This window comes from Myxocyprinus asiaticus, chromosome 24 (genome assembly GCF_019703515.2).
Source record: "Myxocyprinus asiaticus isolate MX2 ecotype Aquarium Trade chromosome 24, UBuf_Myxa_2, whole genome shotgun sequence".
Taxonomy (NCBI): Eukaryota; Metazoa; Chordata; class Actinopteri; order Cypriniformes; family Catostomidae; genus Myxocyprinus; species Myxocyprinus asiaticus.
In genome coordinates this window covers 2,372,501-2,398,124 of record NC_059367.1, presented here as the reverse complement: position 1 = coordinate 2,398,124, position 25,624 = coordinate 2,372,501, and the positions used below count along the sequence as shown (strand labels likewise).

Here is a 25,624-nt window from a genome sequence, read left to right as displayed (position 1 = left end):
TCTCTCTCTCTCCAGCACTCCCGACTCCTCCTCTTATTTCTCTCCCACTGATTGGGCCGCTCAGCACCAGGCGCGCACACTCACAGTCAGCCACGCCCTCCTCCTCGTCACAAAGTGTTACCAGAAATTTTTTTGCAGTGCATTGTGAAAATGACACTGTGGTGGGAATTCAATAACAAAAAATGACATAAATCTCCCGTGATGCATGTACATACACTGTTGGACATATATTAGTAAACAAACTAAATAAATTAGTGAGAGTGTGAAAAATTGTTTCCACAGTGTTAAAAGTGCCCGAAACATCAATTTAATGAAAATTACTTTTAAGTTACTAATGTTTGCGTTTGTTTGTGTGTGTTCTTCAGGTGGTGGACGTCTTTATGGAGGGTAATCTCATACAGCAGTGTACTTCATTCCTACTGGACACTCTGAAGAACAACAGGCAGGAGGAGGGGCCTCTACAGACACGCCTCCTGGAGATGAATCTCATTCACGCCCCTCAGGTGAACACTGATTAAACACAATCTTATACTGCGTATACTTTGACATGGTGGTGTGTCATTTAAAGAAATTATCAAAATAATTGATATTGGTCAAACAATCAAAGACTCACTAAAATGTCACAATGAGATCTTTAGCTATGCTCACTCCTTTGGGCATAGTCTCGGTACTGTGTACACTTTACTACATAGTGTTTACATAGTGTGTGTCTGTTCACAGGTAGCAGATGCGATTCTGGGTAATCAGATGTTCACACACTACGACCGCACTCACATCGCTCAACTGTGTGAGAAAGCTGGTTTACTGCAGAGAGCGCTGGAGAATTACACTGACCCCTACGACATCAAACGAGCCATCGTACACACACACCTGCTCAATCCAGAGGTGTGTGTGTGTGTGTGTGTGTGTGTGTATGTGTGTGTGTTTACTCGCTCTCACTTTATGTTGTGTTTTAAATACTGTAAATAGAGGGTTCCCACAGTCATTAAAAACTTGGAAATATTTGCATTTTTTAAAACTGTGATTGTGAAGCACTGGAAAGTCATGAAAATATTTAAATTATGAATATAGATTTATTTATTTATTTTTATTTTATTTGCTTGGCTCTTATATATTGAATGGGTTAGAAATTAGAGTTTGACCGATAGTGGATTTTGCCGATACCGATAACAGATTAATCGGCCGATAGTTCTTACAATCGATTCATAGAATGTTACAACATTTTCTTAGTTGGCACAGACATAGAGGTCAGAGTCCAAAATGAATACAATCCCAGATGTAGTTTATTTTTCAACCAAAATCCCAATAATAATCAGGAAAAAGATGATTGGGTGCATAACACAGGCCTGGCTCCACAGGGGGGCCTTGGTGGGCCTGGCCCACCCAATCATGAACTTGGCCCACCTTGAGAACTACACCTACACCCACCCCTCCAACTGTTCGGCCCACCTGGAGGGTCCTATGGCCCACCTTACATCTTAGAGCTGGAGTCAGGCCTGGCATAACATGAGACTTTCAACACTAAACAAGCCTGAAACACACCAGGGACTCTTATTTTGAAATGAAGTAGACTTGGCTCCATTACATTGCTCTATATTTAATATTTACCATATTAAGCTTTTTATAGCCTATATATTATTATTATTCATAATATGATGTTGGAGACACAATGTATGTGGTGACGAGGGACGTTTCTATATAGTCGTGTTTTTCTTTGCATGCCCTCACTTCGTTTTAAAAAATGTAATTTTCAGAGGAACACGGAAATAAAAAAAACTATTGGCAGATATTAATTCTTTAAACTCTAAAGGTGTTTTTAAAGATTTATTGTTTCAGAGGCATACAAACAAAACTAAAAAAACAAAAAAAAAACAAAGAAGGTCAAGTGTTTGGTACCATTGTAAATAAAACTTTTTAATTTTTTAAATTATATAGATTATGATACATTCTGAGACTCTCAGCCTAAGAAACTACTGGACAATCACAAAACATTTTTAGCCAAAAATGCACTTTTTTTTTTCTTATTTGACAATATAAATTTCTGGTTGTAAATAAGGTGGCTATGAAAAATGACAAAGCAATCAAAAGTTATAGCATTACAAAAATAATTTACCATATTGTCCAAAAACGTCTCCATGTGTCCAGAAGCCTCTCCAACCAAATAAAACATAATAATTGTACATAAGAACTAATTACACATGCAAACACAACAATGACTAAACATATACATAGCATGCATACATTAATGAGTTTCATTCTGTGTCATTTGAGTCATCATTGAGTCTGTGTCATGTATTCGGCGTCATCTCCTGGTGGTCATATGTAACATTGTGCTTCATGTGGATTATCTAATGATCTATACATCCAATTACCTTGTCTGTGGGCTCATTTGAAAGATAATCACCTCCTCTAAGTAATGTTATGTGATAATTTTGTCCATTTTTCATGAAGTTATAAGCGAAAATGCGGCATATAAGCAACACCAACATAATTGTCAAAGACATATACTTAGCTATTACTCGCTATATTTTTATTGATGAGTAAATAGGCTGGTTGTATTCTACTGTTTGAGAGCTTTCCAGCAACATATGACACATGGCTATATGATCAGTGTCATTAAAGTGTCTTTGTTGTTCATTAAACAATCAGTGTCCATGTTTTTACTGATTGCAATAATATGTACAGTCTAACATTTTTATAAATGATCAAAGCGGAACACTTCTGATTTGTTTGCAAATTTCAAAACACTTGTTCAGGTTTGGTCATAATGCCAGCATGCATTGGAAAATAGAGCTTCTCAGCTTTTTCTTTTTTCGCGGGCCCCATCCGGGCTTAAAGGGCTCATCAGTAAAACTGATATATCGGTGTACCTGTACTAGAAATCGCTCTTTATGACTGGTCTAAAAGTGTGGAAACCCTGTAAATAAAGAAAGTAAAAAGAAATAATTGAATTCTGTAAGAGTACACAAAATATACAAATGTTTTCTTTCTTTGTCTCTCTCTCTCTCTCTCTCTCTGTCAGTGGTTGGTGAATTTCTTCGGCTCTCTGTCTGTTGGCGACTCTGTCGAGTGTTTAAGGGCAATGTTAGCAGCTAACCTCAGACAAAACCTGCAGTTGTGCGTTCAGATCGCCTCTAAATACCACGAGAAGCTCGGAACGCAAATACTAGTGGAGCTTTTTGAGTCTTTCAAGAGTTACGAGGGTGAGAAAGTCATAACTGTGTGAGTCTGACACATTAAAGAGGTTTGTAGAGCTGTCTCTTTACCCTCTCTGTCTCTGTTTCTCTCTCTCAGGACTGTTTTATTTTCTGGGCTCCATTGTGAACTTCAGTCAAGACCCTGATGTCCATTTTAAATACATTCAGGCGGCGTGTAAGACGGGCCAGATAAAAGAGGTGGAGCGCATCTGTAGAGAGAGCAACTGCTACAATGCTGAACACGTCAAAAACTTCCTCAAGGTGAAGAATGCAGAAAAACAAATCCTCAGTGAACTGATGTGTAATAAGCAGTACATATGTCTTCAGGTCTTTTTTATTATTTTTATTATTATTATCTCTGTCTTGTTGTTGTATTGTTTTTGCACTGGAAGCTCCTGTCACCAAGAAAAATACCTTGTATGTGTAAGCATACTTGGCAATAAAGCTCATTCTGTTTCTGATATAAGAGACATAAAAGTGCTTTTTGCCATGACTTTTTACACACAATATTACCAAGCTACGGAAGCCCTGAACTGCAAGGTGAAATTGTTTTTTACTATGTGACATTTTTTTTGTGGGTCTTTGTGCCTTCCCGAGTCCTACATTTTTTTGCAAAAATGTTTTTTTCTCTGAAAATATATTTTTTCTCTGGATATTCTTTCTTTGAAAAATTGTTTTTGTCCTCAAGAGGCAACACTAAGCAACACTTTTCTTGGGCAAAAATATTTCTACATAAAAATAACAAAAATCTCTGCATTTATTTTTTCCTCTGGCAAATTTTATTTTCTATCTGAATTTTTTTTTCACTCCTTTGACTTATTTTTTCTCTGAATTTGTTTTTTTTCTTACATTTTTTTCTATCCTTTTTTTTTTTTTTTTTGTCTACAAATGTTTTTGTCTGAATATAATTTGTTTTTTCTCCTCAAGAGGCAACACATTACATTTTTCTCAGGCACAAATGTTTTTTTTTTTTTTCTCTGAACATTTCACTTTCCTCTATAAAAAATTTTCTCAGAATTTTTGTTTTCCTCTGAAATGTTTTTTTCTCAGAATTTTTGTTTTCTGCTCTAGAGGCAACACATGAGAATTTTTTTTCATGCTAGCTAACAATTAGCATGTGGTACCAACCTCGGCCACCAGGTGCCACTATCATTAAGCATGAAAGCTGACAAGGTGACAAAATGTGGTGATGGTCATCAAACAATCAGAAATAACATTGTCACATTTGATAATGAATGCCATATGAAACATATGTAACCTGAGGTATATTAATTTAATTGTGGAATTTCATGTATTAAAAGACTCTCTAACATTCTGGGGTTTTTTTTTTTCTTGATTAAGAATTTCCCAGTTAATTTTTTATTTATTTTTTTTTATTTATTTTTTTAGTGCGGTTCAGGGCTTCCGTACTAAGCACCAATACTAAATACAAATACAAAATCTGGCAGTAATGATAATAATTATTTTTGAACATTCAATACAGTGTGTCTCTTACAGTTTTTGTTCTTTCTTGCTTTGTTGTTCTTTTAATTAACTTTGTATTTGTAAGTACAGTGTATATATGAAGTGCTCTTGTCTGTCGTTGTGCAGGAAGCCAAACTCACAGATCAGCTGCCTCTCATCATCGTGTGCGACCGCTTTGATTTCGTCCATGATCTCGTACTTTATCTGTACCGCAACAGCCTGCAGAAATACATTGAGATCTACATACAGAAGGTAGAATCAAACCATGAGTGATTTAATTATGAATTATCTAAAAAATCATTATTTTATGATGCATGTTTGTGTTTGTGTAGGTAAACCCCAGCCGTCTGCCGGTGGTTGTTGGTGGTCTGTTGGATGTGGACTGCTCTGACGACACAATTAAGACTCTTATTCAGGCAGTACGAGGAGATTTCAGCACAGACCAACTGGTTGAGGAAGTTGAGAAAAGAAACCGGTATAACTGAGGCCCTTCCTCTAAAGACCTAAACATACTCTACACAAGCTTGATGTCGTGTTATTGCATTCCAACAACGCATGATACTTTAACCATTGAATTTTAGAAAAACCATAATAACCTCAAAATTAACCATAGTTACTACAGTCATGGTTACTACAATATTACTATAGTAAAACCATGGTTAACTTCCAAATTAGCCAGTTAGCTTCTGATAGGAAGTGTACTGAATTGGAGGTGTACCTCTGGATGTATTTTAAGGCCTACCTTCAGACTCAGTGCCTCTTTGCTTGACATCATGGGAAAATCAAAAGAAATCAGCCAAGTGGAAATTGTGGACCTCCTCAAGTCTGGTTCATCCTTGGGAGCAATTTCCAAACACCTGAAGGTACCACATTCATCTGTACAAACAATAGTGCGCAAGTATAAACACCATGGGACCACGCAGCCATCATACCGCTCTGGAATGAGATGCATTCTGTCTCCTAGAGATGAATATAGTTTGGAGCAAAAAGTGCAAATCAATCCCAGAACAACAGCAAAGGACCTTGTAAAGATGCTGGAGGAAACAGGTAGACGAGTATCTATATCCACAGTAAAACAGGTCCTAGATTGACATAACCTGAAAGGCTGCTCAGCAAGGAAGAAGCCACTGCTCCAAAACCGCCATAAAAAAGCCAGACTACAGTTTGCAAGTGCACATGGGGACAAAGATCTTACTTTTTGGAGAAATGTCTTCTGGTCTGATGAAACAAAAATGTAATTGTTTGGTCATAATGACCATCGTTATGTTTGGAGGAAAAGGGTGAGGCTTGCAAGCCGAAGAACACCATCCCAACCGTGAAGCATGGGGGTGGCAGCATCATGTTGTGGGGGTGCTTTGCTGCAGGAGGGACTGGTTCACTTCACAAAATAGATGGCATCATGAGGAAGGAAAATTATGTGGAAATATTGAAGCAACATCTCAAGACATCAGCCAGGAAGTTAAAGCTCGGTCGCACATGGGTCTTCCAAATGGATAATGACCCCAAGCATACCTCCAAAGTTGTGGCAAAATGGCTTAAAGACAAAAGTCAAGGTATTGAAGTGGCCATCACAAAGCCCTGACCTCAATCCGATAGAAGGAGGCCTACAAACCTGACTCAGTTACACCAGTTATGTCTGGAGGAATGAGCCAAAATTCCAGCAACTTATTGTGAGAAGCTTGTGGAACGCTACCCAAGAAGTTTGCCAAGTTAAACAATTTAAAGGCAATGCTACCAAATACTAACAAAGTGCATGTAAACTTCTGACCCACTGGGAATGTGATGAAAGAAATAAAAGCTGAAATAAATCATTCTCTCTACTATTATTCTGACATTTCACATTCTTAAAATAAAGTAGTGATCCTAACTGACCTAAGACAGGGAATGTTTTCTACGATTACATGTCAGGAATTGTGAAAAACTGAGTTTAAATGTATTTGGCTGTATGTAAACTTCTGACTTCAACTGTACATGTGGTAGTTATGGTGGTATATACTTACCATACTTACATGTTAATGGTAGGGTCTCATTAGGGGAGGAATCTGGGTATATAAAAGGGGAGCCCAGACTCATCAGTGATGCTTTTTGACAAGCCTGGCAAGCGTGCAACAGTGGTGCCATGAGCTGTTTCAAAGTGGGTATATGTTAGATACTCCTTTGTTTGGATGTATATTTGGATATATATTTTTCAACTTTTCTTTCTTGTTCATATTTCTTTTGTTACTTTGTTTTTGTGTGTGTGTGTGTGTGGACTGTGCACTTTTTTTTTACCTCACGACTGGATTCTGCTACTTCTCTTGACGCACTGTAAATAAATACCACCTTGTACTTACGTGCTTCTGCGGGTTGAGGGATCATTTGCTTTTACGAACAGTAACACATCTCCCAGTAGGTCTTAGCAGATCCAGTTTTGAACCAGTTTTGTGACAGAGGTGGATTCGTGAAAACCTACTGCATCACAGTGTTTGATATAACTCGGCTTCAATACTGCGTTTGTAATACAATGTGACAAAAGCAGCGTTTTATGAAGCTACAGTGCTACTCGTGGATAATTAAGCTTGTTAAAAGCCACATTTAATAGCGGGAAATAGCTGAGATACTGTCATGCTACTGAAACATGTAATTAAGTCAGGAGCATCTCTACTTTTAGTTAAGTACTTCACAAATACTGATATATTGATCTATAAAAGTCTGTCTCTCCTCCTCACTCTCAGACTGAAGCTGCTGTTGTCATGGCTGGAGTCTCGTGTTCAGGAAGGATGTAAAGAACCGGCTACCCATAATGCCCTTGCTAAGATCTACATCGACAGCAACAACAGTCCTGAGCGTTTCCTCCGAGAGAATGCGCACTATGACAGCGCCACAGTGGGGCGCTATTGTGAGAAGAGAGACCCTCACCTGGCATTTGTGGCCTATGAGAGAGGACAGTGTGACCTTGAACTCATACAGGTGCCTTACTGTGACCTTTGACCTGACTTTGTCAATATGATGCATGTAAAATCTTTCCAGCAAAAGATTATAATCCAGCTGTAAATTATGTTCTTTAGATAAATATTTGCTATTATTATTAACTCTTAAGTCTGTGTTTTCTTTTCTGCTGTAGGTGTGCAATGAAAACTCTTTGTTTAAAAGTGAGTCGCGGTATCTGGTAAGACGGAAAGATCCGGATCTTTGGGCGAAAGTTCTAGAGGAGACCAACCCTTTCAGACGCCCCCTGATAGACCAGGCAAGACACCCAGAGAAAACATAACCAAACACACAATATGTTGAAGTATTTATTGTATATACAGTATTGCTGATACGGATTGTATATGTGTGTGCACAGGTGGTTCAGACGGCTCTACCTGAGACACAGGATCCAGAGGATGTGTCAGTGACAGTAAAGGCGTTTATGACGGCAGATCTGCCTAATGAACTCATAGAACTTCTAGAGAAAATAGTTCTGGAGAATTCTATATTCAGTGAACACAGGTCAGTCATTCATGCATTCTCGTAATTAGACAACTTTATTAAGTTTGCGGATTACAGATTTTAATAGAATTAATTACATAATGTGGTGATTAATTAATCGCAATTCATCTTTAATCTTAAAATTTGAATCGTTAGACAACTTTATAAAGCTGAAAATATTTGTTTCTTCTATGGCAACACTCATAACGCCAAAACAGATGCATGTGTGGCTTTGTTGTTGATTACAGCAAAATATTTATACACAACATTAATTAATTCACCTCTATATGTTTTTGCAAAATGTTAAACGAGATGCTCCAAAAGTGTCTGTCTGATGCGTGAGTATTTAAACTAACACTTAAAAATAGCGCAAAGTAGGCCAATAATAGGGTTATGTGTAATGATATGAAATTAGAAGATATGTATAGCTTCACGCATAATGTTAGTGTTTCTGCATCACTGTATATTTTTAAATATCATGAGCTGGCTTTGATGAAATGAATTTAAATATAAAACAAAATTCATTTTTAATCATTGTGGAAAAATAAAATACAGTGGTAGGGGAACTTCGCAGTAAAAATAGAAATTAGAAGGTGTGTTGTGATGCTTGCGCTGTAAGCAGCTTGAATATATTGTGAGCGATGTAGTTTTGTCACATTGTGACTGGTGTAGACAAAGTGTCAGAATTTAATTGAATGTTAACTGGGGCCTGGGTAGCTCAGTGGTAAAAGACACTGACTACCACCCCTGGAGTTCGCTAGTTCGAATCCCAGGGTGTGCTGAGTGACTCCAGCCACGTCTCCTAAGCAACCAAATTGGCCCAGTTGCTAGGGAGGGTAGAGTCACATGGGGTAACCTCCTCGTGGTCGCTATGATGTGGTTCACTCTCGGTGGGGTGCGTGGTAAGTTGAGTGTAGTTGCTGCGGTGGATAGTGTGAAGCCTCCACATGCGCTATGTCTCCGTGGTAACGCGCTCAACAAACCACGCGGATTGACGGTCTCAGACGCGGAGGCAACTGGGATTCGTCCTCTGCCACCCGGATTGAGGCGAATCACTACGCCACCATGAGGACTTAAAAAGCACATTGGAAATTGGGCCAATTTCCAATGAAAAGAAAAATAGAATTTAATTGAATGTTGCTGTAGATGTTGAATATATTTGGTGTTAATAAAAAGGATCTTTATGTATCAGAAACCTGCAGAACCTGCTGATATTGACAGCGATAAAAGCGGACCGCACACGAGTTATGGAATACATCAACCGTCTGGACAATTATGACGCTCCTGATATCGCAAACATTGCTATTGGCAACGAACTGTATGAAGAGGCCTTCTCCATCTTTAAGAAGTTTGATGTTAACACCTCGGCCATACAGGTACACAAATTCACAATCATTAACAACCACACCACAGTGGAGTTTGAGTTGTAATGCATCATTAAAGTTATGCCACACCACAAATATGTAAAAAAGATGTTTAAATGAAAAACTAATGAGATCTCTTTAATATCTCAATTGTTTCGCCTAGATTAGTTGGAGGGCAAATGGAGACTTTTGATGGTCTCCTGAGGAAAATACGTATGAGTCTTATCTGGAGTTTCAGAAGAGATCTCAGCAATGTCTCAATTTGTTGTGCTCAGATTTGCCAAGATTCCTGTCTGCAATCAGTATGAACTCAAACATTTCATCAAATTCTTCCAAGTCCAAATGATCTGAGCTATGCTATCCACATTCAGTTTATAGCTCTATACTCTTACTTATGTCAACAATTGACTGAAGTGTGTCTATTTTATTTTTCCTTAGTAATTTGAGAAGGAACATCTGAGACAAAGTTAATACTTAACCCTTAACCACTGTACATTAGAGGTTTACAGTTTACTGTTCGGGTCAAATTTGAAGTAAAAAGACTAAAGTAATGCATTTTAGGGGGATTTTATGGTACTTCTGACCTTATTTACCTCTAAATTACTTGTTCTATTAATTTTCATAAAAAATAAGCATATTTTATGTTATCATCAGTTCTAAAAAATAGTGAAAAGTTCAAAATATCTTACATATTGGGACTATCTGCTGGCATAAAATAACAATTACATGAAATAACAATTAAAACCAGTAGATGGCCTCAGTTCTTCATGCATTGGCTGATCTCTATAACCCAGTTCTAATATAATCATAAGTTATGCATTAGATATATATTTAGACATTATAAAGAAAAAAGCAATTATTTGTCAAATCGTACCATTTTTGTAAACCACTTGTGTTGAAGTGTCAGATTTTGCATTGATGCCTCAATATGCGGTCAAACCTGACCATGGTGTTACAGTCAGATTTGTCTGTGTTACAAAGAAAAGACAAAGTAATTACTTTGTTACCTATCATCTATTTTACAGGGTTCCCACACGTCCTGGAAAACCTGGAATTTTGTAATGCAGTTTTCCAGTCATGGAAAATTAGAAAAATACCTAAATGTCCTGGAAAATAATTTTGTCCTGGAAAATATTTCAGTATAATAAAATGGTTTGACTGTGTTGCTAGCAAGGTTTTTGTTACATGTACAAAAACATGGAACGATTAGGAATCGGAATAGGAGTCAAATACACAAATTCGTATCATTTTGACACTGCTGGTGGCTGCGCATTTTGAAACAACATCAACGGTTAAGGGCACTTACACCCTCGTGATTGATTACAGCAGCAGCCAATCGGGTGCTTGGCAATCGCGGTCCAACCGAGGCAGATTGCTTGATTGGTTACAGCTACAGCCAATCGCGTGCTTGGCTACAGCAGCACCTGCACAGTGAGAAGCGGCACTCGTGAAAGTAACTTCTCAGTCATAAACAAACTGAATGACCTGTACATGTACCGACCGACTGAATGAGAGGGGCATGTTGTTTGTTTACTTCAGCATCGACATGTGAGTCTATCTTGAGAAAAGTGCGGAAGAGCTATTAATGTGTAAAAGTGACTGATGTTTATACATGTTGAGGGGCTTTCACATAACTCGTGTTAGCACTGCCAAACACATTGAAGTTTATGAAGTGACGCGTCAGTGCAACCTCGGCTCCAACTTCACACCAAAGTGTTTTTCACACATGTTTTTGCCTCACAAATAATGTCTTTGAGAGTACAAAGCTACAATAAATATTTTAAAACTGTCCAAAGTTATGTAGAGATATATACGGTATGTCTCATTATTTATTTTAATTCATTATTAACTTATTGTTTCCGAGTATCCTGAGACCCAGTTATTGAACTACAGTAGTTACATTTACAAAAAAAACCCGCTAAGACCTAAACATAAATGCTTGTCATGTGGAGGGCAAAGCACCGCTTGATGCTGGCATTGAGCGGAGCATTGATGCCTCGACTCAGCTCATGTGAAATGTGCTTTACAATGATGAGAGGACATTATTTAAACTCAAAATTAATATTATTAGGCTAATGTTGTCTTTTCTGATAAAAGTCATGCTCAGCAGTTTAAATACTGTAGGAAAATTATCTGCTTTGTTCTGACTGAAGTCAGTAGATTTGACATGCAAATTTGAGTAAAGGAGAAGGTAAAGACGTTATTGATACTCATTAAAATTATTAGACTTTTTGGATGAAAAGTCATGCTCGGCAGTTCACAAACTGAATGGAAATTATAGATATGCTTTGTTCTTATAATGCTTAAACACTATAAAGTCTCTTGGCAGATTTTCATTCTTGAACATCTCAAAATGATTCAACGACTCACTCGTTGCACATAAGACACTTGTTTGTCGCCACCTAGTGGCATCTCCAGAAGTGGTCACTAAACTAGTCAATTAATGAAACTGAACAAATGTATGAAATAGAAGCAAGCCACAACAAAGTACCCTTTATTTCTCCCGCAAATTCTGCACAATTGTGCAGATAATTTGCAATACTTGAATCATTAAAATAGTTTAAGTTGTTGCGTTTAGCTCATCCTTTAAAAACATACATGTCCATGGATCAGCAATAAAACACAGAATGTCATGGAATATGACATGCTGTATTTGGACAAACATTCATGTTTGAATGTACAATTAAGCAAATTAAAATTGTGGTATGTCCTAGTGTGAAAATTAAACTGAAAAAGTTAATTAATAGAGTTAGGAAATAGAAAATATTATTAGCCGGTTTTGAAATTAATGCTGTATACAGGTTCTGATCGAGCACATCGGGCATCTGGACCGGGCGTACGAGTTTGCTGAGCGCTGTGGAGAGGGAGTGGTGTGGAGTCATCTCGCTCAAGCTCAGCTTCAGAAAGGTCTCGTGAAAGAGGCCATCGACTCTTATATCAAAGCTGGAGAACCTTCTGCATACATGGAGGTGGTGGATGCTGCCAGTAGAAACGGTGAGAGCTGCCCTGACCTACAACTGCTTTAAAGGGATAGCTCTCACTTACTCACTCTTGTGTTGTTCCAAACTTGTTTAACTTGCATTCTGTCTTGGAACAGAAAAGATGTTTTATCCATGCACACATTTTTGGCCTCCATTTTTGTCCCAAGACAGAAAAAAAGTAATACTGGGTTGGAACAACATGAGGGTGAGTATTGTGTGAACTATTCCCTTAACTTGGTAAACTGATTGATATTTGCTTGTTGCTCTTTATTGTCATAAAATGGGATTTTGTGGTTATTTTACAGTACTTTTAGCTTCTCATGTACCATTTCTGTGATATTGTGTAAATAGTGAGTGCATGTGTCTGTTTTTATAGGTAACTGGGAAGACCTGGTGAAGTTTCTTCAAATGGCAAGAAAGAAAGCCAGAGAGTCATATGTAGAGACGGAGCTCATCTTTGCTTTGGCCAAAACAAGCCGTCTCACAGAGTTGGAGGACTTTATAAACGGCCCAAATAACGCTCATATACAACAGGTACAGGTTGCAGCTGTCTTGGCTCCAGAAGTATTTTTGGTAACACTTTCTATGAAGCCCATATTTATAATGCACTGTAAAGACATTACAAATGCATCAAACTGCATTCATAATGTCTCATAATGCACCGTATAATAAGTTATAACTACTCATAAATAATTTTAACTACAGTTATAATACATTATAAGACTTCCCATATTCATAGTTAAACTTTAGAGTATAATGCATTATAATGAATTCATAATGTCTCATAATACACCTTAATAACATGTTATAACTTCTCATAAATAATTATAACTACAGTTATAATACATTATAAGACTTCCCTATTCATAGTTGAACTTCAGAGTATAATGCATTATAATTAATTCATAATGTCTCATAAAACACCTTATAACATGTTATAACTCCTCATAAATAATTATAACTACAGTTATAATATATTACAAGACTTCCCCTATTCATAGTTAAACTTTAGAGTATAATGCATTATAATGAATTCATAACATCTCATAATACACCTTATAACATGTTATAACTTCTCATAAATAATTATAACTACAGTTATAATACACTATAAGACTTCCCCTATTCATAGTTAAACTTTAGAGTATAATGCATTATAATGAATTCATAATGTCTCATAATACACCTTATAACATGTTATAACTTCTCATAAATTATTATAACTACAGTTATAATATATTATAAGACTTCCCCTATTCATAGTTATACTTTAGAGTATAATGCATTATACTGCATTCATAACGTCTCATAATACACCTTATAACATGTTATAACTTCTCATAAATAATTATAACTACAGTTATAATACATTATAAGACTTCCCCTATTCATAGTTATACTTTAGAGTATAATGCATTATACTGCATTCATAACGTCTCATAATACACCTTATAACATGTTATAACTTCTCATAAATAATTATAACTACAGTTATAATATATTATAAGACTTCCCCTATTCATAGTTAAACTTTAGAGTATAATGCATTATAATGAATTCATAATGTCTCATAATACACCTTATAACATGTTATAACTTCTCATAAATTATTATAACTACAGTTATAATATATTATAAGACTTCCCCTATTCATAGTTAAACTTTAGAGTATAATGCATTATAATGAATTCATAATGTCTCATAATACACCTTATAACATGTGATAACTTCTCATAAATAATTATAACTACAGTTATAATACACTATAAGACTTCCCCTATTCATAGTTATACTTCAGAGTATAATGCATAATAATGAATTCATAATGTCTCATAATACACCTTATAACATGTTATAACTTCTCATAAATAATTATAACTACAGTTATAATACACTATAAGACTTCCCCTATTCATAGTTATACTTTAGAGTATAATGCATTACAACTACGGCTGAAACGATCAGTCAACGTTATCGACCATGTCGACAGTAAAAAACAAATTGACATAAATTGTAGTTGTCGAATAGTTGTTTGATCTCATTTAACGTAACATGAGATCACATTAAACTCTAATGATGACGCGTGAGAGCAGCACTGCAGTTCACGACTGACTGAGGAGAGGAAGAATTACACAGATCACAGATGCACTCTAAACTTTCACAGCTTCAGGTGATGTAGATCACAAAGGATGAGGGAATTATAATGCAAAAATAGCAAATAAATACAGAAACACACTCATTGTGGAATAAGTGGAGCCGGAGCTCTTTAAAGGAAACACCCCGGCGTTACATTTTAAATGCAGTTATATTTAATACGTTAGAGCATTATTAATGTTCAAATAATAAGGAAGCAGATCATGTAAATAACTACAAACTCAGAAACTGTCTCTGTGCGGTCAGCGCCTCTTCTATGAGTTGTGTGAATGTCCCGATCTGAGGAGGAGAGATTGAAACTGTATCCGGCTGATGCACACTCTGTCATGGGACGCTCATCCCTCGAGCGCACATGATTACTGGACTTTGTATGACGTTAGTTGATAAATTTAAGAAATCCTCACTTTGAAAGTTTTTCACAAGTGTGTAAAACTTTTGCACAGTACTGCATGTGTCACTGTGTGTTTATTAAGCTTTATTAAAAGAGAGAGTTTGTTTGAGTTAAAGATGGATTGAAGTGAACAGAAAGGTGAGAGAGTCTTCACCCCATTATACACCACAACAAAATACGTTTTTGATCTAAAACTCCTTTAAAACAACGTACATTTACTTTAGCAGCTATACTGCAGAAGAAACAATTGTTATCTGAGAATGTTGAATATAATATTAAAAATACAAATATTTAAAATATCTAAAAATCCTTTAAAAAAAGATGCATTGACCTGAGAAGCAGCAGATAAGATGAGAAGCAACATATAAGATATTTAGACTTGCTTTTAGAGAATCTTGAATAGAAGTATATTTAGTCTTTACTGCACTCGCAGAAGTATAACCAAGTGAAAAAATACACTTATATATAAAATGCACTTTTATTTCAGATACATTCTCTTAAAGCAAGTCTAAATATCTTATATGTTGCTTCTCAAGTAAATGTTTCTTGTTTTGAGGATTTTTTTATATTTTAAATGGAAAACAAGACAAAAACACTTGATAAAAATAGGATTTATTGCAGTGAATGTTTTACTGAATTAAACTTAATAAAAAGTATTTTTCACTTTAATTCAGTGAATGTCATGTAGAGGTATTTTTAAAAGATGATTTTGTCCTCTTTATTGTTAAGAAGAAAGTTTAATACAACCGTTTAACTCGGGCACAAGCTGAATAATCGGTTAAGAGCTAACGATTAATCGCCGAATAGTCGATTAATCGTTGTAATAATCACCAGAATAGTCAAATAATCATTCTAATAATCGTTAGATGAGTCAATTATCAAAATAATCATTTTTTTTTGTCTGACTGGGGGATCTTTCGCTTCTGGATCATTCTGGCTAGTGTAGTTCTTCACAAGGAATTTTACAATTAAACATGACTTTTTAAAAAATAAGTTGAAATTATGCAGACTGATGGCTTCAACTAAAACATATACCATCGATTAACAACTTTAGAGCTCACTGTCTTTTTTTATAGGTTTATAAGTTATCATTAATAATCAGTTCCCCTATGGAGAAAATGAATAGATTTTTAATTCCGGAATCAGACTCTTGTGCCTGGGATGTGTCCTTTAAATGCTGTAATTTGTGAACACCAGGGGGCGTCACAGAGCAACTACATACTCAATGTTTTCGATGTGTTCAGTAATGTGTTTATCTCTCTTGTCTGTAGGTTGGAGAGCGGTGTTATGAAGAGGGCATGTTCGAAGCTGCCCGGCTGCTTTTTAATAACGTGTCTAATTTTGCTCGTCTGGCGTCCACGCTCGTTCACCTCGGTGAGTTACAGGCGGCCGTTGACAGCGCGCGCAAGGCCAGCTGCACAGGCACGTGGAAAGAGGTGAGCGAAACGCAGTGAAACTCAGCATGAAGGCTGATCTAAATGAGAGTTTTGTGTCTTTTAATTCACATCTGTTAGCTCTGAGGTCATCTATCTGCTAGTGTACTAAACATTGACTAAATTCACACATTTTAAGTTTACAGTCTTTCTCTTCCAGGAAAACAGAACAAAAGTATCAATGACTCACTGCACTCACTCATTTTGTACAATCAAATGCTCTCTAGAATGAGAATCCCTCAACTAGTAAGTAGCAAATCATGTGGCTGTCACATGGTGTTTCCATATGTCCAGCCCCAACTTTTCGTTTCGATAAGAAATACGTTAAAACATGAAAGAAAATTGTGAAGGCATTTTACAGGGACTTGAAGCAGTTTCATATAAACACTTTCGCTTAACCAGGCAGTGTCAAGTAAATATTCTGTTCTCAGTGAAAGCAAAATACTACATGAAGCGGCAAAATCTCGGCTAGTCCAAATAAATTAGCTTTTTAATATACAGTTATGTGCAGCAGGAATTTGGACCAATAAGATTTGACTGTGGGCAGAATTTAAACGAAAATAGAAATCGAATGACCAATAAAAGGCCTCGTTACGTGACTCTTTTGAAGCCTGCTTTAATATAACGCTTAGCGTTGTTTCAAAGTTCGTTGGTTGAGGGTGACGTCATGGAAGGTTGCAGATGACATCAGTAGGTCAACTGTCTCTGTTGTTACATTGTTTTTACAAAATCCTCAGAGAGATGGGCTTCAAAGTTGTCAATTTAAGATAGTTAAGATAGTAACCCAGCGGGCCTGGGTAGCTCAGTGGTAAAAGACGCTGGCTACCACCCCTGGAGTTCGCTAGTTCGAATCCCAGGGTGTGCTGAGTGACTCCAGCCAGGTCTCCTAAGCAACCAAATTGGCCCGGTTGCTAGGGAGGGTAGAGTCACATGGGGTAACCTCCTCATGGTCGCTATAATGTGGTTCACTCTCGGTGGGGCGCGTGGAGAGTTGTGCGTGGATGCCGCGGTGGATGGCTTGAAGCCTCCACACGCACTATGTCTCCGTGGCAACACGCTCAACAAGCCACGTGATAAGATGCACAGGTTGATGGTCTCAGACGTGGAGGCAACTGAGATTCATCCTCTGCCACCCGGATTGAGGCGAATCACTACGCCACCACGAGGACTTAAAAGCGCATTGAGAATTGGGCATTCCAAATTGGGAGAAAAAAAAAAAGATAGTAACCCAGCTAGCTACAATCCCCTCAGCTGGCATGTTTAAATGAAGAACGTCATATCCAAACCACATCCACGTTTAGTTTTAAACCATCATCAACGCTCTTCAACTAGCTGAGATCACATAGGTCAATAATTTCAGGGATGAGCGCAAACAGGAGTAAAAACAACAACATTGTTAATCTCGTCAATGAAATTACTGACGAAAGTGTTTGTTGACGAAGGGTTTTTACATTTTGGTTAACAATAATGAATACGAGACTAAAATGATGATATAATGACGATAATTAAACTATTTTAATTCAAACATACTGTTGATAATGAAATAGGACAAGACAAAAGTAATACTGCGAGATATTAACAGTGCACAATCATAATGAAAACATCTAGATAGAAATGAAATTTATACAGTGTATAATAAAAAAAATCCTGAATGTTGTGATTTGCCTGCTTGAGATTAGTGAATGAAAAGAGCTTACAAACAGGTTAATTACCTCACTCAAATGCATACTATTTATATGTGAGATTAATCACTATATCTGCAACATAAATGTAAAAATACAACTTACAGTTGAAGTCAGAAGTTTACATACAGCCAGATACATTTAAACTCAGTTTTTCACAATTCCTGACCTGTAATCGTAGAAAACATTCCCTGTCTTAGGTCAGTTAGGATCACTACTTTATTTTAAGAATGTGAAATATCAGAATAATAGTAGAGAGAATGATTTATTTCAGCTTTTATATCTTTCATCACATTCCCAGTGGGTCAGAAGTTTACATGCACTTTGTTAGTATTTGGTAGCATTGCCTTTATATTGTTTGTACTTGGGTCAAACGTTTTGGGTATCCTTCCACAAGCTTCTCACAATAAGTTGCTGGAATTTTGGCCCATTCCTCCAGACAGAACTGGTGTAACTGAGTCAGGTTTGTAGGACTCCTTGCTTGCACACGCTTTTTCAGTTCTGCCCACAAATTTTCTATCGGATTGAGGTCAGGGCTTTGTGATGGCCACTCCAATACCTTGACTTTGTTGTCCTTAAGCCATTTTGCCACAACTTTGGAGGTATGCTTGGGGTCATTGTCCATTTGGAAGACCCATTTGCGACCGAGCTTTAACTTCCTGGCTGATGTCTTGAGATGTTGCTTCAATATATCCACATAAATTTCCTTCCTCATGATGCCATCGACTTTGTGAAGTGCACCAGTTCCTCCTGCAGCAAAGCACCCCCACAACATGATGCTGCCACCCCCATGCTTCAAGGTTGGGATGGTGTTCTTCGGCTTGCAAGTCTCACCCTTTTTCCTCCAAACATAACGATGGTCATTATGGCCAAACAGTTAAATTTTTGTTTCATCAGACCAGAGTGACAAAATTTATCTTTGTCCCCATTTGCACTTGCAAACTGTAGTCTAGCTTTTTTATGGTGGTTTTGGAGCAGTGGCTTCTTCCTTGCTGAGCAGCCTTTCAGGTTATGTCGATATAGGACTCGTTTTACTGTGGATATAGATACTTGTCTAACCTGTTTCCTCCAGCATCTTCACAAGGTCCTTTGCTGTTGTTCTGGGACTGATTTGCACTTTTCGCACTAAAATACGTTCATCTCTAGGAGACAGAATGCGTCTCCTTCCTGAGCGGTATGATGGCTGTGTGGTCCCATGGTGTTTATACTTGCGTACTATTGTTTGTACAGATGAACGTGGTACCTTCAGGTGCTTGGAAATTGCTCCCAAGGATGAACCAGACTTGTGGAGGTCCACAATTTTTTTCTGAGGTCTTGGCTGATTTCTTTTGATTTTCCCGTGATGTCAAGCAAAGAGACACTGAGTTTGAAGGTAGGCCTTAAAATACATCCACAGGTACACCTCCAATTCAGTACACCTCCTATCAGAAGCTAATTGGCTAATTGCCTAAAGGCTTGACATCATTTTCTGGAATTTTCCAAGCTGCTTAAAGGCACAGTTAACTTAGTGTATGTAAACTTCTGACCCACTGGAATTGTGATTTATTCAATTAAAAGTGAAACAATCTGTCTGTAAACAATTGTTGGAAAAATTACTCGTGTCATGCACAAAGTAGATGTCCTAAACGACTTGCCAAAACTATAGTTTGCTAATATGAAATCTGTGGAGTGGTTAAAAAAATGAGTGTCCTTCAACCTAAGTGTATGTAAACTTCTGACTTCAACTGTAGATCTGCACAGACAATGAAGGCAATAAACAGGTAAACTTGAAAATGTTATGCACTAGTCAGAACACGTAACCTGTGTTGTGAATACTCTATTTCTATAAAAAGCACACTACACGCAATGCAGTATCCTAAACTGCCTAATACACTGAAATATAATAAGTCTCTAAAGCATGAAGAATTCAAAATATAGTATGTCTAAAATGAGCTAATACTTCAGAATATTAATTCAAGAGCACAGGTTTTCACAAAGACTGTTACTTTTTTGTATCTTTTACATTTTTGATACATCTTTAAACAAATAAATGTTAATACATTTTTCTAAACGTTTCAGATATTTGATTAAAGTTTGGTCCATCACACACAGTTTGACACGTTTTTGTCATTTTGTGCATTATTGTCAACTGAAACATGATCTTTTCATTGACTAAAATTATGTGCCATTTTAGTCAGTTTAGTTTAGAGTAAAACTGACTCAAATTGAAAAGTTTGAAAACTGATTAATACAAAAGTTGACTAAATGCATGGGTTTTTGCCAAATATTATCACATACTAAGGTCTTTAGCAACCCGGCAATTATATATATCACAAATGCATCTGCAAAATGCCCAGATTGTGTCAAATCTTCAAAACATTTTCAAGACAATTAGCAAATAATAGAATAGAATATATTCTGCAATATTTAGTTGTTTTACAGGATTTTTCATACATCAAAGAGATGATGCAACAAGTATTGAACAAGATTCATTTCTTCTACATTGTAATTTCATGAGTTTCAACTGTCAAACACATATTGAGCTACACATAACACACAATCTACACAATCTGTACATATGTGTTTTCTCAGGCACTTTTTGAGTCTAAATAAACGCACAACTTCAAACAACAATAGACAAATCATACTGTTCATGTGTTACACTTGCTATAGTTTACTTCCACATTGCTTCTTCATCAGATATCAATGTCAACTGTAAATCAAGTCAATCACTGAAACATCAGCGCCACTTTGAGAAAGAAATAGCATGTATGTGTAAACACATATGGAATACTAATAATTCACCATTGTCACACAGAAAATCAACGTGATATAGTAGTCATTTGTGTGAATATAGTACTCATTTGTCTTGAAATAAACAAGAAATATATATCATGTGATAATAAACTTGAATAGATATGAAATAATCATAAAAATCACACCAAAAAAGCAACACTGTTACACATCTCGGGTCTTTAATGACCCTTTACACTTTTGGTAATTGAGCAGTTAGGTGACCCGAGGTATGCATTAAAGGGTTAAAGGACATTTTCGTCAAAAGACTCAAACTATGGTTAAAACCAAAAACTGTGAAAATTAACACTGATCACCAAACAAAAACATTAGTGCATTTCGTCATAATTTTGTTGGGACACAACAAAATTACTGTTCGCCCTGTAACTATAGCACTGTTACACTGTGTGTGTGTTTGTTAGGTGTGTTTCGCGTGTGTAGACGGCGAGGAGTTCCGGTTGGCACAGATCTCTGGACTTCACATAGTGACTCATGCTGATGAACTGGAAGAACTCATTCACTACTACCAGGTGAACAATCTTCACAACATCATTAATTGAGAAATCAGGACAGTATCATAATCATGTCCTGTACTGTTTTCTGTCTCTCTCTCCCTCAGGATCGCGGTTATTCTGAGGAGTTGATCGCGCTGTTAGAGGCGGCGTTGGGTTTGGAGCGTGCCCACATGGGCATGTTCACCGAGTTGGCAATCCTCTACTCCAAATACAAACCTCAGAGAATGAGAGAACATCTGGAGCTCTTCTGGTCCCGAGTCAACATCCCCAAAGTAACATGTCATGTCTTTTATCTACACACCTGTTTGTCATAATGGCAACATTTGAAATTAAAGTGATAGTTTGCTAATAAAAGTTATTTTTAGTCAGGTTGCATTAATAGTTGTTGGTGTCTTGTGATTGGTCAGGTGTTAAGAGCGGCGGAGCAGGCCCACTTGTGGGCGGAGCTTGTGTTCCTGTATGATAAATATGAAGAGTATGACAACGCTATCATGACGATGATGTCTCATCCTACAGACGCCTGGAGAGACGCTTCATTTAAAGAGCTCATCAGCAAGGTAAACTCAGAGACTCTCTCCGGACTGTCACAGGAAGACGTTTATTGTTGGTTTTGTTGTATTCATCTCTCACGTGTCTCTCTTTCATTAAGGTGGCGAATGTGGAGCTGTATTATGAATCTCTGCGGTTTTATCTGGATTATAAACCACTATTGCTCAACGATCTGCTGTCTGTACTCACACCTCGACTCGACCACTCCAGAGCCGTCAACTACTTCAGCAGAGTAAATACTCACACACACATCTAAATGATGACATACAGTAGACGTTTTGGTGTCATTTCGGTCCATTGTGAGGTTGAGCTGGTCTGTGTTTGTGTGTTGCAGGTGAATCAGTTACGGCTGGTTAAACCGTATCTCAGATCAGTACAAAGTCACAATAACAGAGCTGTGAATGAAGCGTTAAATAACCTGCTGACAGAAGAAGAAGACTATCAGGTAGATGCACAAGCAATAGATACATTCACACACTATATTGTGTATTGTGTTTAATCGAATTCTGTGCTGGAAATGACATTTGTAACATTTTTAAAATAAAGTAGATGACTCCTTTGTCTCGCTAATGCTAATTTCATAGCTAACATTTGATGCATCCTAAATACACACAGTTAAATCTTTTTTTTTGTACACTTTTTGCATAATTTGGCAACATTACAGCTCGGTTAGGAATGACTAGGGGTGTACCGATTCACTCGTTTTCTCGATGCATCGGTTACTAATCCTGGCGATTCATATGCATCGATCTAGAAATATGATTTTTGAATCAAGAATCGTTAGTGTTGGTCAATAATCTGTTTAAAATGCTAAAAATCGAACACGTCACTTTTCTCTTATCTTTATTTGCATATGAGGCCTTGAGGAAACTGAATTTAGTCTTACTTTTAAGTCCTTGTGGTGGCGTAGTGATTCGCCTCAATCCGGGTGGCAGAGGATGAATCTCAGTTGCCTCTGCGTCTGAGATCGTCAACCCACGCATCTTATCACGTGGCTTGTTGAGCGTGTTGCCACGGCGACATAGTGCATGTGGAGGCTTCACGCCATCCACTGCAGCATCCGAGCTTAACTTACCATGCGCCCCATCCTACAATAGTGACCACGAGGAGGTTACCCCATGTGACTCTACCCTCCCTAGCAACTGGGCCAATTTGGTTGCTTTGGAGACCTGGCTGGAGTCACTCAGCACGCCCTGGGATTTTAACTGGGATAGCAAACTAGCGAACTCCAGGGGTGGTAGCCAGCGTCTTTTTACCACTGAGCTACCCAGGCCCCCATCAGGGGACATATTTAAAGAATCCTGTTAATGCATTTGAAAAAAATACAAAATCGAATCGATAATTGAATCAAATTGAATTTAAAAGTGTATCAAATTGAATCTTTCTGAATTTGCAAAAAAATAGTTTTGAATCTAATAAAAAAACCTATGAATTGTAAATCGAATCGATTCGCTTTCAATCCAAAGATTCACACCCCTAGGAATGACAGGGGATAAAAGATATATTTCCCTTGATTTTGATTTGTTTAGTCTCATATTTCATCTCAAGAATGCTCTTGACTGACACTCTTGTCCACTTGTTTTTTATTTTATTTTTTATCCCCTTTTCTCCCAATTTGGAATGCCCAATTCCCACTACTTAGTAGGTCCTCGTGGTGGTGCGGTTACTCACCTCAATCCGGGTGGTGGAGGACAAGTCTCAGTTGCCTCCGCTTCTGAGACCGTCAATCCGTGCATCTTATCACGTGACTTGTTGTGCATGACACCGCGGAGACTCACAGCATGTGGAGGCTCATGCTACTCTCCACGATCCACACACAACTTACCACACGCCCCATTGAGAGCGAGAACCACTAATCACGACCACGAGGAGGTTACCCCATGTGACTCTACCCTCCCTAGCAACCGGGTTGTTATATTTGGCTAATCGATAGAAATAATTTTCACACCATAAATATGGAATGGTTTGTTTATTTCCCTCTTTGTTTAGATGATCATAGTTTTAAACATGTAATCATTTGTATTTTTATAATGGATTTTTATAGTTTAATATTGAAAGTCTGGGACAAGACTATAACAATCAAATACAGTATAAACATAAAGAGCATTTGAAAAGTAAAAATAAATGATGAAGGTTGAAATCTGTTCATTTTAATAAAAATAATCATGAAATCGCTCAAAGATGAAGAAACACTCATGTATTTATCTACATGCATTCAACTTTGAGATTCAAATAGTGAAAATACTGTATGATCACCATGAGCTGAACCATCTGTTTCCTCCTCCTTTGTTTAGGGTCTGCGAGCCTCTATAGATGCGTATGATAACTTTGATTCAATTGGTTTAGCTCAGAGACTGGAGACACATGAGCTTATAGAGTTCAGACGCATCGCTGCGTATCTCTACAAAATTAACCAGCGCTGGACTCAAAGCATTCAGCTCTGCAAGAGAGACAAACTCTATAAGGTACAAACACACTTCTCAACACAGATGCAGTGCATTATTCAATATAAATTCTGCAGGACAATATGTTAAAGGAATATTACAGGTATTATTTCATCTAATGTCACACAATTATCACAGTCATTTTGATAATAATTTGGATGCATCCTTCACTGTGAATATGTACAGCAGGGTTTCTCAACCACTGGGTCACGAGATCTTTGAGTACAAATTATCAATTAGTAGGATAGAACTGTACATTTGCATTGTTTGGGGCAACAGTGACCTCTGTTGTCGAATCGTGTTAATATCTCCAGGTTTACGGGCCTGGGTAGCTCAGCGAGTATTGATGCTGACTAGTGTCTTTCTTTATTGCAATGAATGTGGGAGAAAGTGGCTCTTTTAAAAATATAAACAAAACCATGATAAAATTGAACTGTTACATCCCTAAAAAGGCTTGTATAATATTATATTATAAAATTAAGAATTCTTAATATAAAATATTTTCACTATAGAAATTACAATGGAAGCTTAGGAGATTCAAATATACAAACATTTCAAATATTCAGATATTACTCTTTTTGGAATTATAAAAGAAGAATTACAAGATTCACAATTCTGTTTTTAACTTTTAAGCTGCTTGACTCCCATTGTAAATGCTTTAGTTTTGTTTGTTTTTTTATTTATGGGTCAAAGACATGATGCTTATTTTTATTTTTATTTTATTTTATTTTTTGTTTATGGGTCAAAGACATGATGCTTATTTGTTTTGTTTTGTTTTGTTTGTTTTTTTGTTTATGGGTCAAAGACATGATACTTATTTGTTTTGTTTTGTTTGTTTTTTTGTTTATGGGTCAAAGACATGATGCTTATTTTTTTATTTGTTTGTTTTTTTGTTTATGGGTCAAAGACATGATGCTTATTTGTTTTGTTTTGTTTGTTTTTTTGTTTATGGGTCAAAGACATGATGCTTATTTGTTTTGTTTTGTTTGTTTTTTTAGATATGGGTCAAAGACATGATACTTATTTGTTTAGTTTTGTTTGTTTTTTTGTTTATGGGTCAAAGACATGATGCTTATTTGTTTTGTTTTGTTTTGTTTTGTTTGTTTTTTGTTTATGGGTCAAAGACATGATGCTTATTTGTTTTGTTTTGTTTGTTTTTTTGTTTATGGGTCAAAGACATGATGCTTATTTGTTTTGTTTTGTTTGTTTTTTTGTTTATGGGTCAAAG

The 25,624-nt window shown here is 36.8% G+C and overlaps 1 protein-coding gene across 2 annotated transcripts in view; it reads left to right on the top strand.

Moving 5' to 3' along the window:
• cltcl1 (clathrin, heavy chain-like 1) overlaps nucleotides 1–25,624 on the top strand; it is a 66,392-nt gene that overhangs the window by 31,218 nt on the left and 9,550 nt on the right. For both annotated transcript variants that reach the window (XM_051652647.1, XM_051652646.1), the window contains exons 11-29: nucleotides 366–503; nucleotides 721–885; nucleotides 3,023–3,203; nucleotides 3,295–3,458; nucleotides 4,788–4,913; nucleotides 4,994–5,136; nucleotides 7,376–7,610; nucleotides 7,765–7,887; nucleotides 7,987–8,132; nucleotides 9,304–9,487; nucleotides 12,277–12,469; nucleotides 12,833–12,990; nucleotides 16,273–16,437; nucleotides 21,311–21,418; nucleotides 21,508–21,675; nucleotides 21,811–21,960; nucleotides 22,053–22,184; nucleotides 22,287–22,397; nucleotides 24,247–24,417. In XM_051652647.1, the coding sequence (XP_051508607.1) occupies nucleotides 366–503; nucleotides 721–885; nucleotides 3,023–3,203; nucleotides 3,295–3,458; nucleotides 4,788–4,913; nucleotides 4,994–5,136; nucleotides 7,376–7,610; nucleotides 7,765–7,887; nucleotides 7,987–8,132; nucleotides 9,304–9,487; nucleotides 12,277–12,469; nucleotides 12,833–12,990; nucleotides 16,273–16,437; nucleotides 21,311–21,418; nucleotides 21,508–21,675; nucleotides 21,811–21,960; nucleotides 22,053–22,184; nucleotides 22,287–22,397; nucleotides 24,247–24,417 (2,961 nt within the window). The remainder of the gene's footprint in view (nucleotides 1–365; nucleotides 504–720; nucleotides 886–3,022; nucleotides 3,204–3,294; nucleotides 3,459–4,787; nucleotides 4,914–4,993; nucleotides 5,137–7,375; nucleotides 7,611–7,764; nucleotides 7,888–7,986; nucleotides 8,133–9,303; nucleotides 9,488–12,276; nucleotides 12,470–12,832; nucleotides 12,991–16,272; nucleotides 16,438–21,310; nucleotides 21,419–21,507; nucleotides 21,676–21,810; nucleotides 21,961–22,052; nucleotides 22,185–22,286; nucleotides 22,398–24,246; nucleotides 24,418–25,624) is intronic.